At 45.5% G+C, this 16,713-nt stretch overlaps 2 protein-coding genes across 2 annotated transcripts; one reads left to right on the top strand and one right to left on the bottom strand.

The window, feature by feature from the left end:
• Positions 1-111: 111 nt before the first annotated feature.
• LOC111857603 (V-type proton ATPase subunit E 1-like) lies at positions 112-6,340 on the top strand. Its single transcript, XM_023838659.2, has 9 exons — positions 112-375; positions 1,641-1,706; positions 1,987-2,096; positions 2,402-2,468; positions 2,550-2,639; positions 3,218-3,286; positions 3,398-3,492; positions 3,662-3,749; positions 5,546-6,340. The coding sequence occupies exons 1-9, from the start codon at positions 343-345 to the stop codon at positions 5,606-5,608; spliced, it is 681 nt and encodes a 226-aa protein (XP_023694427.1). The 5' UTR covers positions 112-342; the 3' UTR covers positions 5,609-6,340.
• A 448-nt stretch (positions 6,341-6,788) lies between these two features.
• On the bottom strand, positions 6,789-12,467 carry slc25a18 (solute carrier family 25 member 18). The gene is made up of 10 exons (XM_023838644.2): positions 12,250-12,467; positions 10,548-10,897; positions 10,313-10,435; positions 10,161-10,216; positions 9,716-9,806; positions 9,050-9,165; positions 8,793-8,937; positions 8,124-8,296; positions 7,881-7,956; positions 6,789-7,780 (listed from the first exon to the last, which is right to left on the bottom strand). Exons 2-10 carry the CDS (start codon positions 10,565-10,567, stop codon positions 7,639-7,641), a joined length of 942 nt encoding a protein of 313 aa, XP_023694412.1. The 5' UTR covers positions 10,568-10,897; positions 12,250-12,467; the 3' UTR covers positions 6,789-7,638.
• Positions 12,468-16,713: the final 4,246 nt, after the last annotated feature.

The raw sequence follows: 16,713 nt of genomic DNA, 5'->3' as shown, positions 1-16,713 counted from the left end.
GCGACCCCCAAAAAGTAACCAATAGGAATCAGGGTGGGGTAAAGGGGGCGGTGATTGACAGGCTACTGAATGATGACGTTTTACAGTATGGGGGGCGTCATGTGACTCGATGCTCATCGAGTGAGGATCAGCTGATACCTACATCCGGGACACTTTCAGCTAGAGGCGACTGCGGAGCCTCACGCTTATCCTAAGTTTCAGTTATTTATGGGTTTATTTATTGTGGGATAGACGATTTGATATCACACCCACTGTTTTTTTGTAGATTGGCTCTCTGCCGGATTTGTTTGTTTTTCGTGCTTTGTTCGGCTGGCCGGATAGTTCTCGTTTGACACTTCAGTCATGGCGCTCAGCGATGCCGACGTACAGAAACAGGTAACCGACCAGCCTAGTTTGCTGCCTTTAAACATTTCTAACGTTGAGATGCCTCACTATGTGATGCGTCAATATTAAACGATATTTTTGCTACTTATCTTGCTGTCGGTGGTGGTGAATGACATTGCTTGATGATGTTTCGGCGTAGCTGCATTTTCGGTCAGGTCATGTCAGGTGTGCGGGGGAAAAACAAAAAGGTCAAATTCACTCGTTTAATTCGTTGATGCCTGAGATACCATGACACGCCGTGTTAATCAGTTGTTTAAGTTCAAGTGTCTCAACAAGGTTTGCAGGTCCTTGCGTGAAAATAAGGTTGCTTTTGAACCAAGGCTTTTATTGTGTATATTTTGTTCTTTAACGGTGTTTATTTTATAAGTTGTCAGTTATTGTGTAAACTAGCTGACTAGACAGTTCTAATCGTGAGCGGTGAGGAGGAACATAACCGGGCGTCGATTGTGAAAACCCAAGGTTAGGATTAAAGAGGAACTCTTGTGTATGAGTTTTCCCCCAGTTAAATCAAATCATGCAGTTTATTGACTGCAATCACTCACAGTGGAACTGTAACATAGAAAAGCAATATCTGTTCATCCCGATGACTAAACTGTTGACGGTGATTCGTGCCCAGTGTGTTTTGGGTAACGCCATATCCCCACCCTTACATTCCACGCTTCAAAACTAATTGTCTGAGCAAATGGCTGGTACCTTGTGAATCCTTCAGTATAGTTTCTGCATTTGTTGTACGGTTTTATTTAAATGTCCTTTATAGTAACATAATTTTCTGGTGTACAGGTCTGATTTTTCTGGCCTGTATTTATACCATAATTCAAGTTGTAGCATGCTTTAAAAAACAAGACTTGTCATCTGTAGTATTAGGAAAATTAACTGGGTTGCTGTTCACTGACAGTCACATGTATGGTTTAACATTATCGAAACAGATCAATCGACCACGGGAATAGATATCAAATAATATTTCTACTTGCATCCTTTGTCACTTATCATTTGGCGCCCCCTGCAGTATCGGAGGGCTATTCATTATGATCGCAGCAAGCATTTCAGGTACAGAGTGCCTTCTGGAGACATCTGACGTTTCAGTGTAATACATTCTGCAAATGAAATTTCTCTAATGCTATGATGATATGTGTTTTGGAGGAAATCTGCAGGAACCGAGTTCAGGTGGAATTTAAGACTGAGATAGTAATGGCACTTTCACCTGAACGCTGTTCCTCCATCGCTAATGATTCACTATCACTGCCTCTCCCTGACAGATCAAACACATGATGGCCTTCATTGAACAGGAGGCCAATGAGAAGGCAGAGGAGATTGATGCCAAGGTAATGTAAGGCCTGACAGCTTCCCATCTGAGCAGCTTCATTCATGTTATTTTCCGTGATCAGGAATTATGGGTAATATACCCATTTATATTACCGAAGGAATTCATATTAAATGTCCTTGGAGTGATTTCATTTTAAATCACTTTAAATCTCTGTGACTTTCTGATAGTCCCTACCTAGTCATGGAACAGTGTTCCTACAAATTATTGATATGTGGACTACGGGGAACCGCTTCCATTTGGCCAGCGCTCCTGGAGTGTGACTTTGCCGCCCCCTGCAGGCTGAGGAGGAGTTCAATATCGAGAAGGGCCGCCTTGTGCAGACGCAAAGGCTGAAGATCATGGAGTACTACGAGAAGAAGGAAAAGCAGATCGAGCAGCAGAAGAAGATGTGAGTCATGTCCGCTCACGCCAGGCAGTGAGAAGTGGTGGGGAAACTGAAAAGGGAACTTGTATTTTCCACTTTAATATGGAAATGCCACACTTTAGACATATTACATTTACATTAAAAATAAATACTTGTGTACCTCTTTTACCTGAACAATAGAATAGCAGTTATCTGTAAGTGAGAGCAGAGCAGTTCAGGTTAAGTTTCTGAGGTTAGCTGTAGGTCAGCTGGGCTTGAAGCTGAACCAGCAGTGTGTATCCTTTACCATCGTACTAGCAGCTGTTGGTGTTTCGCTTCATCCGTCACAGTCAGATGTCCAACCTGATGAACCAGGCCCGGCTGAAGGTCCTGAAGGCCCGCGATGACATGGTTTCGGTTGGTACCTTTTCTGGCCAGATTATGATAAACTTTCTGGGATTGGGGTAAAATGAGTTTTACTTTTCTGTTTGTCTTCAGGACTTGTTAAACGAGGCTCGTCAAAGGCTGGCAGTCATCGCCAAAGACCCGGCAAGGTACACCAATCTGCTAGAGGGGCTAGTTCTGCAAGTAAGTCTATCTGTTTTGGATGGTGAGCAATCTGAGAACATTCTTGTTTAGTAAGGTTGGTCGTTGTGTGTCGGCGCACTCTCTCACCAGCCCTGGAAAAATTAGGGGTGTTTCTCAATGCATACTTGACCGTACTTGTGTTCTTGTGTACCCATTTCACGTCGTCTTCCATTGCTGTAGACCAGCTCCGATACTTAATAACTGAAGTACGGAGTGCAGTAAAAATCCCCGGATGTCGTTCTTGCCCAGGCCCAAATATCAAGGATGCATTAGTTGCATCGTCACCAAATGAGACTAATGCCATGATTCATTGCACCCCAAGTTCCTTCTTGGGAGGCAAGTTAGCAAGACCGCTATTGCCAGGACCGCTAGTCCGATATTTGCGTTCTTGGTATTGACAAACACCTTGGGTCTAGAGTGGGAGTCCTCGCCTTGCAAAGATCTAACTCTCTAGCTCCATTTAGCTACTTTGGTCTGTATTACAGAAGGATGATTCTGTTCAGGAACCAGCGTAGGGGTAATGGTTGCCTCGCAGTTTTTTGTAAATCTCTTGCCGGCTCTCTATTTTCTTTCTCTAGGGCTTCTACCAGCTCTTGGAACCCAAAGTAACCATCCGCTGCCGTAAGCAGGACGTGAAACTGGTGCAGGTCAGCACTGCTTCCATTGTCCTTCTGGAGCTCAGTGATGCATTAGCTAGATCCCTGAATTTAATGCAGGTATTTCTGAATGGTGGTCCTGCTGTGTTTCTGTTCATGCAGGCCGCTATACAAAAAAACATCCCCATCTACAAGAATGCTGTGAAGAACAATCTTGAGGTCCGCATCGACCAGGAGAACTTTCTCTCCCCGGAAATGTAAGAACTTCCCGGTCGTGTTCAGACGTGGCTCGTTGTCTCTTCAGATCCTGCTGTGATTTTAAGTTGGCATCTTGGTGTCAGAATCACAGTGCTGCATGGTTCTCAGAGCCATGGAGTGCATTCATGGTCTGGGTCTTACGGCGATTGTGCTCTTGTGTTCTCTAAGCACCGGAGGCATTGAGATGTACAACGCAGATGGGAAGATCAAGGTGTCTAATACTTTGGAGAGCAGGCTGGACCTCATTGCCCAACAGGTAGAGCATGTTTTGTGTCTGTGATAGAATAACAGAATTAAACACAATGTATACACGCCTGGTCAGTAACTCCGTTGGCTGACATTGACCTGTCCCAATGCACAAGTGATCTGGTTATAGTGATTGGGGAAATATTATGAAACCTTTTGAGAATTATGGTGGGTGGGTAAGTGGGATTAACTATATGATGTCAATTGTTGCACTAACTTGGTCTAGTAACTAATTGGGAGTGGATTAAACCTGGATGGTTTTGATATGCGTTAATCCCTCCCACCATGGTTTTGAAACATCTTATTGCTGGTACAGATGGCATTGAATCGATACCGATACCCAATGGCACTGAACCGATACCGATACCCAATGGCACTGAACCGATACCGATACCCAATGGCACTGAACTGATACCCACAATCAGGCTGATACTGGCAAAAAATGCTGAATTGGATATTTTGGAGCTGGGGAGTTAGAAACCGATCCGATTTTCCATCAGGAAGGTCTAGCCCGAGAAATGCAGAAAACGCGTGTAGGCTTAGCCTGACGTACCGTAAACAGAAGTGAGGGTCACATGATGACAGTTTTCCCACGGTTCAATATGTGTTGTATTCATTTTAATAAAGATAACAGCTCTTTTAAAATGGAATAATCAGCCATCGGTTTAACCCTAGACAAGGACACCAACAGTTTACATGACACGGTTACATGCTAACGAAAAGCACGCATCCCACAGCAAACGTTCCACATTTACGACATTTATAATTAACATAAATGCACATTAATTTACACCATTTAAAGATACGCACAGTGTGGTACGAAGCCTGCCGGCTGCCAACCAGCCCCACGTTGTCACATTATGTCAGGCAGTTGTCCGCAGTGGGGGGGGATCACTGCTCACACAGCGTCACATTGAAGTGACGTCGATTTCCTTTGAAGTATGCGGCAACCTTAAGCCCGGAGGTGGACAGTTCATACGATCTGCTGTTGTATAATGATATTTAAATTCTAGGGAAATGACAGGCATATTATCATACCTCGGTTCACGTGTGTGTATTGAACCGAACGTTCCAGTAAAACACTGTACTCTGGTACCCACCCAGCTGTGATGCAGTAACCCCTACACATTCGCAAATGTGACATTTGCGGTTTTGGTTATTTTGTGAGTTGTCTGTGAACAATTAAATGGGAATTTTTTTTTCGAGCTTGCTGGATGACCGCAGACAATACATACGCCAGTAACAACGCTGAAAATAATTTGGATTACATAAAATCATATAGAAATATTAGTGATACATTTTTTTCAGTGTACATGTATGCTATATGTTTAATATTAAAAGTCTTGGCTTGGGTACACTGTGCACGTTTGTCTCTGTAAGCAGCCTCATTCACGTGTTAGCAGCCATGAGACCTCTCATTTCTCACAGTAACATTTAAACTCTTCTGCTGGTTATTTTGCATTTTTTAATAATTCCAAAACTTAATGCTCCCAGTGCTTATGGTGATATCTTTGTATCTATAAGGACATAATTTAGATGATGATTTGTACAATATATAAAAAGGTCTTAATAGGAAAATGACAAAGTAATTTGACAGTATGGCTTGTTTAGAAGGTATTTGTGAATTTTCACGTTTGTGGGGATCTTCCACACCTAACCCTCGCAAATCATTGATAAAGGGGAACAAATATTAGATTGGTATCGGATCAGGCCATAAAAAAAATATGGTGCCATCTTTTATTGCTGGTGTAGTTCATGGTTGGAATTCCATTTACTCATCTAACTTCTTTTTACCTCCTCTCTCAGATGATGCCTGAAATTCGAGTGGCTCTCTTTGGTGTTAACCAGAACCGCAAGTTCATGGACTAAAACTGGACTAAATTATTGGTTAAAGAAACATGCTGTTTTCTGTGATGTGTATTTCATTATGTACAATGTTGTAATTCTGTGTCTGTGTTATATAAAAACACTCAATCAAATTGTTTCTTTATTTTAATACATATACATTTAAGTGTGTCTGTGCACCAAAGGAAGTAATAAATGATTGTTGTAAATGAACTCAGTCGGTCACATGCACGGCTGTGTGACCAAGACTGCAAGTCACATGATGTGGACTCACCTGCCAATCAAAAGACAGGGTAGGATTGTCTAATTTGGTGAGGTACTGACACTCAGGGCTGGCTGAATGTTTCTTGGTTTTTGACAGGAGAATTCATGTTACAAGTGGGAAAGAAAACATTTGAAATAAGTGCCCTGTTCCCCTAGTGCTTTGATCCTCCTCTCATTCCGTATTCCAGACACCAAGCTGTTTGTGTTCAGTCTGTGTCTATAGGCTGGTGTTCTAGAGGAGACTTTTGTGTGAGGAGAGAAGGTATTTACTGCAGGCTTGTGCTTTTCCCTTCTACACACCGTTTCCTTGCAGGTTGTGTTCAAGTGCTGACCTATTCTGTTCTGTTCCCATACCCCTGTACCTACATAACCCTAACTCTCTGTCCTGGCGTTGTAAAGAATACCTTTCAATGTAGTCAAGTTCCACACTGTTCATATATATCATATACTGTGTGTATATATGGGTCTAAAATTAAAGAAACCATACTTGTCCTGGCTTGTTTTTAATATATATAATTTGTTTCCTAATTGCTGAAATGAAAGTATGTTGAACAAGATTAGCAGAGAAATTCAGTTCACTGATAGAATTCCCTTGGAATTAAATAGATTTTTCCTTGTTGATGTCAAAGGAAATGTAAGGTATGAGTTTATATGCAGTTGTTGTGATAAAGGTAGTCCCAAATTGTGCGTTATGCCCCCTAGTGGACAGTGGCATGTAAGACCGCTCTAGTTGCAAGCCTCTAAAACCTTAATGTTACTTTTGGTGCAGTGCTGAATCAAAATGTTTCCTACCAGTAAGGATCAGTGAAAAAATGTTATCTTATATAATTCCCTGAAATTAGCAGATTGTACTGTTTTGTGTTACAGTGATGTAGATTTTATTTGTTTTATACACGTCTGTAAACATCGTAATTTCTGACATAACCATCTAATCCAGTAATCAGTTTGTTGAATTTTAATTAAGTAATACATTTTTAGCACACATTACCCATAATTCCTCTGGTCGCACTCCCACCCTGAACCCCAGGAGCTGGGGCTGATCTTTGCCTGTTAGCTATCAGTACCCCGGCCCACCTTCTTACTGCTTTATTGCTTTTCCAAGCAAAGATACTGGATGCCAGCGTGAGTTTGTCAGCATGATTTCATTTGTGCGTGTGGGTATTAAACTGCCGGTTTAACTGATTAACCTCAGCATAGTCGGCCAGCTGCAGACATTGTGCATAAATACAGAATATAGATGATAAAATGTATACATACATAACTCCATAGATCCTTATTGATTTCTAATCAGATAACACACATTACATTTAGTGCACTTGTGTAAATATGGATATTTTAGCAGATATTTTGGCATGAAATATGGAAATGATAGAGCACTAAACTGGGGCAGTCAGTCTTTTGGGACACAAGCAGCCCCCGAGGCTGGCATTTGACACTTTCGACCTCGGGGTACCAACAGTGACCTGCTACTATGCAGAGCAAAATTAGCCACTCATGAGAAGAGTGAGACTTCGAAAGCCATGATTGGCGGGATTATCCTGACTTTGCTCTCTTCTTATTGGTCATAAGTCAGTAATAAGCCCACCCACCACAGGTCTCAAAGCCTCACTTCACCCATCACTACCATTAGCAGCATTAAGCGTAGCATTAGCGTGCTGGTGCAAAAGTTAGCGTTCCTCCTCTGCACTCCAGAGATAGTCATACTGTTAGCAGATTAAGCTCCTCCCTTCCCCCTACGGCCTGATCCCTCTTTGCTGCCAAACGTTGTGGGAACGCCAAACGCTTCGTCGCTATGGCAGCAGCCCCAGCACCCGCTCTCCCACGCCCAGGAAATAGATGCCTTGTGCGATGCCGAACAGCGGCGCGATCACCAACGCACGGCACGTCGCCCCCTTCAGGAACGCAGACGGGCCCTCCCGGCTCCAGATGCGCCTGTGGGGGAGGGGGAAAGGCAGCCATCTGTCACGGCGGAAAAAAATCCCAAGAAACAGGCGGGAGAGACGAAGGCTCCTGCAGGCAGGCCGAGCCTCACCGCGTGCAGTCCATCAGGCCCTGGTAGGAGTCCTCCCCAATGCCCTTCTTCAGGGTCTGCAGTCTTGTCTTAATCACTGATGACACGCACAAGCACAACAACTGGTCACCAACCAAGCTGTAGGACAGTCGGCTACATTCATAGGCTCCTTTTCAAACCATGTGTTCCCATCTCAGAGAGCCGAAAAGGGGATTCCCTGCCTCTGTTACGCCGCCCCCCCCCCCCACCTTACAGGATTCTCACCGTCCAGAGGAGTGACGGCCACTGCGGCCACCGAACCGGCTGCGCAGCCAGCCACGAAGGACTGCAAGAAGGGGGCCCGCTCCTGCACATCTCCATGGCAACCCTGCTTCCGCCGGCCCAGGGAGTTCAAGTTGGCAAACAGTGGGAAGTAGATCATGGAGAAGGGGACGTCTCTGAACAACAATAATGATAATAATAATACAGTAATATATTTCACAAGCAAAGGGGTCTTACTCTTTGCCATGAGAAATATTTGCAGTTCAAACACCGGCTGGCTTCACCCTCAAATTGCTACATCCCTGAGTGAGACCTCCCCCATTGACATGCAAATGCGTAACTTTATGTTGAGTTTTTCTGTCTGCATTGGTGGGTGGTCTTTGTTTACATCTCAGGCACTTGAAAAGGTTCTACTGGTCAGCAATATAATAAGTGCATTTGAAACACACAAGACAATATATACATCAGTGCCCTAATTTAAGGAAGACAAATATAGATAATGAATGCATAACATTTGCATCCAAGGCCGGGCTTATGCGTGGGCTGTAGCCCTCGTATCTGATTTGTAGAGCCCCCCAAATTTTTTCCTGGTTACAGCAACATTCTATGCTGTAGGTAGGGCCCCTGCATCACTAAATTTGGCCCCCTAATTTTGGATTCCTGCTCGCCTACCTCAGCAGCGTGGCTCCCGCCCCCCGGTATAACCCAATCAACCCCCGGGTCCTCAGGAGATCCAGGGCAATGTTGGTGGCTGAAGGGCGAGGTGGGGGGGGCTGAGCCGCCACGGAGGGGCCAGTGGGAACTGTCTTCTGAGCCGCTGCATCCAACATACAAATATACGTCACCAGCTGGGGGGGGGGGGGAGGCGCGTGTGCACGAAAGCCGAGGACGTCTCTACTGCACTTCTCCAACGTCTCCACTGCGCTCACCAAGCCGGCCAGCATCCTGAAGCTGGATCTTCAGCATCTCCATGGGTGTGGTCACCACCACCTGACAGGTCCCCGCTCCACAGCCAGCCAAAATCTCCGCCCACAGGGGCAAATTCCTTTGGGACATCGACAGGAAGGGAGGGGGCTCAGGGTCCACGCTCCTGACATGCTGTCAGAACACCAACAACCGAACCAGGCTAACATGCTAATCCCATTTTTAGAGGACGTTACACATCCATCTATCTTCTATACTTGCTTGTCCAACGCCGGGTCGCAGGGGTCCAGAGTCTCTCCTGAAAGCTACGGGTGCAGGGAATAACTCTGGGGGGCGCCAACCAATTACAGGATACACACACCATTTATACACACAGACAATTTGGTAACTGCAATTAACCTCAGCATGTACTCAGAAGAAACCCCACGACGACACGGGGAGAACATGCAAACTGCATGGAGTCAAGATGGCGACTGAAACCCTGGTGAAAAAGGTGTGAGGGGGCAGTACTGACCACTGAGACCATCCCTACAGTACACACATCATAGACGACACTAATGATAAATCCTCAATACAACCAGATACCTCAAAGTCAGCAGGTGAAGACCCCAGTGTTGAGGTCTACAAAGACTTTCCTGAACTGTGAACTGTGCAGAGAAATACCACGCTACCCGTCCTTGGAGAGCTTCTGCCTGAAGACGTCGTTGGCCGCCAGCTTGATGGCCTTCTCCGGCGTAACGAGGGTGAGGTTGACGGCCGCCCCTGCAGTAACGAACCGGCATTGTCAGGATGACATCATTCAGAACTTTACGGCACCGGCTGTGATGCCAGTCTGCCGCAGTTTTCAAGAATGTTGTCAAAATACCAAATAACAGACCACAGCAGATAAGCACCTAGCACAGAAATGCTGAGACACTTTACTTTTATTTATAGAGCAAACGCTTTGATCGAAAGTGACACACATTTGACAAAACAGGGTCAGACAGTCCCTGGAGCAATTGCAGTTAAGGGCCTTGATCAGGGGTCAACAGTGACATCACTCTACCGATTACAGGATTTCAACTGGCATCTTTACCACAGACTGCCCTCATATTGATACTGATAATATGAAAGTACCTCTGTAAATCCCAAAGTAGCCTTCTGCTCTGATAGTCTTAGTCAAGCAGTCCAGCCTTCAGACAGCAATAAAAAAACGTGAAGTTAGAATGTGATTAAATAGAAATCAAGACTTGAGGTACTATTTCCCTGTTTTACCAAGAAATACCCACAATCCACTGTAGACCTTTGGCCCCTGCTGGTTCTGGAGACGGGTCTTGGCGAGGTCGATGGGGAACACACAGGTGACGCCCACCAGTCCCGCCACGCCCCCATTGATTAGCTTAGCCACCAGGCTGCGGGAAAGGCGTGCAGAGAGAGTGTAGGTGACAGGGGGGCCCATCAAAGTCCCCCCCGTAGCCCTCACGTCAAAGTGCCAGCGAATTATCTGGGCCCTGGAGGCAGTACCTGACTTTTTGTTCTGCCATCTCGTCGCACAGGTGATGGACGGCGCACCGGGCCGGATCTCAGCTCTGATGCCAGTCGGATGCCCTGTTCCCTCTTCCCTGCCCAGCCTCACCGCTCTGTCCCCCGGGTCACTGTGCTGGATGCAGCACCTTCCTCGCTCCTGTCTCTTCCTTTAGCTGTAGCCCTTCTCCTTACGCAGTCACAGCTCCGAAACTCACCACCATTGTAGGGGTGGGGGCGCGGGGGGAGGGGGGGGGGCGGTGGCCACTCGTCCTCGTTGCTGCTTTCTGACTCCACGTCACAGCACAAAGGCCGAATCCACGCTGATCTCCGTCAAAACTAGGAGAGATCTGGGATGAGGAACATACACGCTAATTGCTTAGCATGTCCAGACCGGACCCTATTAACAGCCACTGAAGTACAGTGACGCAGGGCTGCCAACTTTGGAAAGCTGGCTGGCGTGAGATTTTCAATTCGAGACAAGTCTGCACACGCATTTACATGTATGTAATAGTTTTATTACCTTGTAAATAGCCTGCAGCGTTTACAAACCACCCCAAGGTTTTTGAAGTAGCTAATTTTAGGCTTATAATGGAATAATATAGCCTAGATTTGCTGTAAGATTTCTTGTGTGACCGTGAGTCTGAAAGCGTGAGTGTCACACCAGACGCGTGACAGCTGGCGACCCTGGTGACGCTCACATAGCGCAGCCAAACCCTGCCGTATATCAGGGCCGCTGCCCTTGGATCCACATTCACGGAAGGAGCGCACCATAAGCACTCCCTTGATGAGGTGCAGCTGTAGAACAGTGAGGGAAATGTAAAATAATCTGTTTTAATGAACTGAAAAGCTTTCCTATCTTTGCTGCACCACGAGGATATCTGAATTACCTATTATGAGTCCTTGAATGACAAGGCTGAAAGAGGCTAACATCCTGTTTAAACACTGCCCCAGATCTAGATGCCTGCCAAAGCTTCTAAAAACAGTCCAAACAGCATTTCCCTCTATTACAATCACTCTGATTCATGCTGATAAAAATGTGCCCTCTCCCCTGGCATAATCCCTAAACGCTGTGCACACGAATCAGGACGCGTCGCTGAGGGTGTGTCCCCCACCACACTAAAACACATCTGTAAGACGATGCCCGCCTCACGTGACCCGCACTGCATACGCTGCAGTCAACAATAATACAAGTTACACACCACACAGTGTCCCTTTTCCTGTTCTGTCTTTTACTTGTGGTGAATTTCTCTCCTCTTTAAAATCATTAATTCTTTTTCTTCCCTTTGTCTCCTCCCAAAATCTTTTTCATCTCCCAAAAACTTTTTACAGCCCCACCCTTTAAGGGAAGACTTATCAAAAAGTCCATCTTGCGCTGCACGATTTGCACCATCCTTCATATCTTCCAACACTTCCTCCCTCCCTCTCTCCCCCTCTCTCTCTCTCTCTCTCACCTCACCTCTTGTCCCCCCCTCTCACCCCCGCCCCGGCTCAGTATTGCCGGTGCCCAGTCACATCTTTCACCGAGCCCCGCTCCGCAAAGAAACTTTTTTAAGGCTTTCTCTATTCCTTTGAGCGCACAGCCCGCCTTACGGCGCCACCTCACTCCCCAAATCGGCGCCCCCTCAAAGCGCTGTGGACGGCACCGCTCACAGGACAGTCACAGCTTTTATTTTTCCCATCCAAAGGGGATTCCTCTCACCGCTTTGATGTGTATTCCGCGGGTCGGGGGCGATGCTGCGTCCTCTCTCCACTCTCCGTCCACCCCTGGCGAATGAGGCAGAAGTGACCGCCAGCTTCTGTGTGAGCTGCCGCACAAACGCCAGCCTTGTGCTGCCGCGCCGGCCCCTCCTTCCCATGAAACTCTGGGACTCCGAGACAACAATACAACCCTCCGCCGACACACGGAAACACAGCGCACATGGAAAGCGGAGTGAGCGCTGCCACGGCAACACAGTCCCCCGGGAATCGCCATGGCAACACGGGACATTGTCGCGGTCACGGGGCGCTGCTGTAAAGAGAGTCAATAATCCATCAGCACTAAACTAAATCTGAAGAGAAAGTCCATGTACTAAACTTAAACATAACGCATTCACGCTAAGCAAAAGAAGTTTTGCGGCGCTACATAACTTTCCATTACCGTTAAGTACCAGAGTAATATTATTATGTCACAGACGAAAATGTACAATATAGATAACAGGAACATTTCGCCATCTTCTATGTGCAGTATAGAACAGTAATTACTTCAAATGTGCTTGTCCTGCAGGAGAGTAAACCACAGGGACACAAGTATAGAACTAGGATATCGACTGGAAGTAGTAATTTAAATCCTCTCCCTCTCTTTGTGGAACCACGTGGTAAATACTTCCTGTCATTACTCAGTAATTAATGCATGGCTTTTAATCACACCACCACATCTAGTATTGGTTTTCTACACTTGAGCCTTGGTGTGGCCATTGTTGATAGTCCCCAGCAATGGGAGGGGCTTTCTGTTGAGCTGGTAGACCAGCCTCACCGACTGGACCAATGGGGAAGCCTGGAATGCAGCTAAAGACTTCCAGCTGCAGCAGCGAGTGCATGCAGCTCCACGAGCGATGGAGTATCGGGTTATGCTCCAAGCTCCGCCCCTTCGGCACACTGCAGGGCTGCCTACTGAATGGGGCCGTTAGGCTGAAGTCCCAAAGTGCCCCTCAGCAAGCCAGCCAGCCAGGCTTAGGCACAGAGGATAAAGTGCTCCTTCAGACAAACACTGCTGTGAGTTTTTGTCATGAGGACAGAGATGTCATTATTAGTGACCGAGTGACCGGAATGGCACACTATTACGGTTTGGTCTGGTGTGATTATTGGACTCATAAGGTAACAAAGGGTTTCTACCCGTTTTGTACAGTGCATACTCACATACAGCAAAAGCACACCATGTTACTGGAGACCGAGTCAGTTATGCCACCAGCAAAAAATGTGAGCAGTTCAACCAGTAAGCCATCCAAGATTATGGGGATTTGGTCTTCATGTGCTCAGTTTCTATGTTTGCTGACTCATAAGACATTGGCTACTTTTCATCTCACATTATATCTCATGTTATGTATTTGAATGAAAGCACAACTGTTCATGAAATGACGCTTAAGACAAACTTGCAAACAATGATTGAAAGCCAAGCTTCCGTGGCCAAATAAATGGCCTTGTGTTGAAACCGCAACCGCCTGGACAAACTTTGCCCGAGTTCGGTAAGCTCTGTCTCCCAGCAACATGTAAGTAGAAGCTGAAGTCTAAGTTCTCTTGGGACCAGAGACCAGCCCTGAATCGTCCGCGGCACATTAACTCCCCGAGACCAGCTGAGCCACCTTGAATCGACAGTGAAACAGGATTCAGCTTGAAAGCTAACCTGCTTATTGAGTTTCCCTTCACAACTTACTGTTCCCCCCCCCCAAAAGAAAGAGATGAAAAACCTCGGCGCTCCAGTATAATCAGAATACCCAGAGGATCAGTAAAATGTCATCGCGCGTCCTTTTCCCTCAGGAAATCATGGAGTACATTAGGTTCAGTGTAAAGACAATAAAGCTAGACTGATGGAAGGCAGTGATATTCTTGCACATGGGAGGGCAGTAATTCATAGCAATTTTGAATCAAAACGATTGTTGTTGGCTCTTCTCCAGACAGTACGATTAAGATCTAAGAAATGCCATGAGGGACACACTTCTCTCTTCACTCACCGCTGTTTAGCCCGTTGACTCATTATGACGCTATGATTTTTATCATTCCCTGGCTGACGATCATTGTTAAATGAATCCTTGACTCGCCTCTCTTGTGAGCATCACATCTAGCAGCATGTCAGTCTTATTGATTTATGTTCCAGGTCCCCATGAGTCTTAACCAGTGTTGGGGAGGTTACTCACAAAAGTATGAAGAGTATGAAGAGTCACAGTCACAAAGTACTCAACTGGTTGGTTGAAACAAAACCTTGGTCTGGATTTGTACTTTCTGAACCTGAACTTTCCACCTCTGTCTGTAATGGATTACTTTCGTGAGTAACTTCTCCAACACTGGCCTTAACAAAGGACATAGTTTTCAGATGTTTAGGTAGTCTGTCCATCCTCTATTAAATGGGGAGATCATAGGAGGTACTTAATTAACTGATGGTGTTCAGGAAACCCCTCTTGAATTTGTTTAGCAGTGTGTATGGTGTCTATTGTCTTGGAATATGGCAGTGGGGGGAACCGGTTCCATGGAGGGCCAATGTGGGTGCGGGTTCTTGACATGAGGTTCTCAACTCCAGTCCTGGGGACCCGCTGTGATGATGCTGATTGAGAGGCCATCCCAAAAACTGCACCCACACTGGATCAGCTTCCCCACGCATGGAATATAGGAACACAAGGGTATGATGTTTGCACCAGAGGATACACCTCACCCTGTAGTGCAGTTTCTGAACTCAGTCCTCGGGAACTCGGAAACAATCCACATTTTTGCTCAGTCCCAGCTCCTAACACACCTATGCCAGGTATTTGCTGTTCTTGATTGCTTGATAGTTTAGTGCACTGGGTGCTGGGAATGAACAAAAACGCAGACTGCCTGAGGGTCCCCGAGGACCTGGTTCAGAATCACTGCTGCAATATAAGAGGCTCATGTTCCTTGGCCGGCCACACAGACCGATCATCAGACCTAATAACTCCTGTGCTTTTGTCACCCACTTCATTACAGATCCCTGATCATGTTTGACAGAATAGTGGGCTGATGGCACCATTTCGCGTCTCTAAACAGACTGGTCTGAGAAATACAACAAAGCGGCCGAAACCTGACTCGTCAGACCAAGATGCTTTTGCATGTAACTCGGCGATCCAGGGTTTGTGCTCCTTACCCCAATCATCCATCATTCTGGACCTGACCTTGGATCCGAGCACTTTCTGGACAGTGCTTCTAACATAAACTCCGCTTTTGTGAAGCTAGCAATGCACAGTCTTTCGTTGAGACTGGATCAGCTTAATTTTCCTGTCTTCATTTTTGAGGGCATTCTTTTGTGGTGTTCAGCAACAATCCTGTTAAGTGTCCATTTGTCCCCTGGGGATGAGGGTCAGCTATAGGGGACCACTGCTCCTCTTTGCTGATGCAGGTCGTCCAGGATTGGCATATGCTCTCATGATTTTGAGACCATTTACCTTGAGCCATGATGTCATTCTACAGTTTTTGTAACCGAAACACCTGCAGTTTGGACCCAGATAATTACGGCTTTCATGTAAACCTCTATCAAAGGACTGATCGTCAGATGTCTTTTGTATTTTTAATGCTAAATGCATTTGTAATTGTGATGTAGTCAGTTCACAGTCCAGGACACATACACATATATAAGCACACACTAAAGGCAATTTAGAGACGCCAATTAGCCAATTTAGAGATGCCAATCAGCATTAACGACTATGCCATCCCTACGCAACTTTTATTCACTGTATTTTATTAAAATAATTTGTTTCACCGACAGGGGGAGCCAAAACCACGTATAACTAAAAATTGAGAAACCAAATGATCTAGTTACGTTTTAAAAAAAATTCAAACGCGAACAAGTTTTGTCACATTTACAAACAAAAGCTTTTCTAACCAGTGGGAAGGGGTGTATTTAGAAATATGGCTATCCCTAAAAGGCATGTTCTAATTTGGATTGTAAAATTACTTCCAAGCTTTTTTTTTTTAAATAATACAATGAATGAACTTTGAAATTTCTATTGAGGGCAGAATTTCAGCTGTGATGTGCTCATTAACAATTTTAGAGACACACTTGTATTCAATTTTACTCATAAAACACATACTTTTAACGTTTTATTCAGTAATTTAAATGCTGATGAAAGTTCGGTTCAGAGTCGAGGTTATAATAGGGAAGTGTTTCTTTTAAGATTATTCATATTAATTTTGACCAGCACGGTTCACATTTCAAGAAGACATCCACTGACCCTTCTTGTCTTAATATCTGCTTTTGTCCCCTGTGGATGCTACAGCGACACAGGACATCTTCAAGAGGACACGCAGAAGAAGCGCTTTTTCCAACCTTGCTCAAACCTCACGAGCCATCCCTTTAAGCGAAGACCAGTCTAATAACCCGAGAAGGTGCTAGAAGCCGTATTTCCATTGTAAGAACGACACGTATTTACACGAGTCCAAATTTTTGTTAAGTGTAATTACC

This window comes from Paramormyrops kingsleyae, chromosome 3 (assembly GCF_048594095.1).
Source record: "Paramormyrops kingsleyae isolate MSU_618 chromosome 3, PKINGS_0.4, whole genome shotgun sequence".
NCBI lineage: Eukaryota > Metazoa > Chordata > Actinopteri > Osteoglossiformes > Mormyridae > Paramormyrops > Paramormyrops kingsleyae.
This window is presented reverse-complemented; position numbering and strand designations above follow the sequence as displayed.

What these genes read in the sequence shown, in the direction of transcription:
- LOC111857603 (XM_023838659.2), top strand. Translation starts at nt 343, where the DNA reads ATGGCGCTCAGCGATGCCGACGTACAGAAACAG. An exon ending in ATCGAGCAGCAGAAGAAGAT is followed by an intron (nt 2,097 to 2,401) that starts GTGAGTCATGTC and finishes CATCCGTCACAG; the next exon opens with TCAGATGTCCAACCTGATGA. An exon ending in TAGAGGGGCTAGTTCTGCAA is followed by an intron (nt 2,640 to 3,217) that starts GTAAGTCTATCT and finishes TTCTTTCTCTAG; the next exon opens with GGCTTCTACCAGCTCTTGGA.
- slc25a18 (XM_023838644.2), bottom strand. Translation starts at nt 10,567, where the DNA reads ATGGCAGAACAAAAAGTCAG. An exon ending in ATGGCAGAACAAAAAGTCAG is followed by an intron (nt 10,436 to 10,547) that starts GTACTGCCTCCA and finishes CCTTTCCCGCAG; the next exon opens with CCTGGTGGCTAAGCTAATCA. An exon ending in GCGGGAGCCACGCTGCTGAG is followed by an intron (nt 8,297 to 8,792) that starts GTAGGCGAGCAG and finishes ATTGTTGTTCAG; the next exon opens with AGACGTCCCCTTCTCCATGA.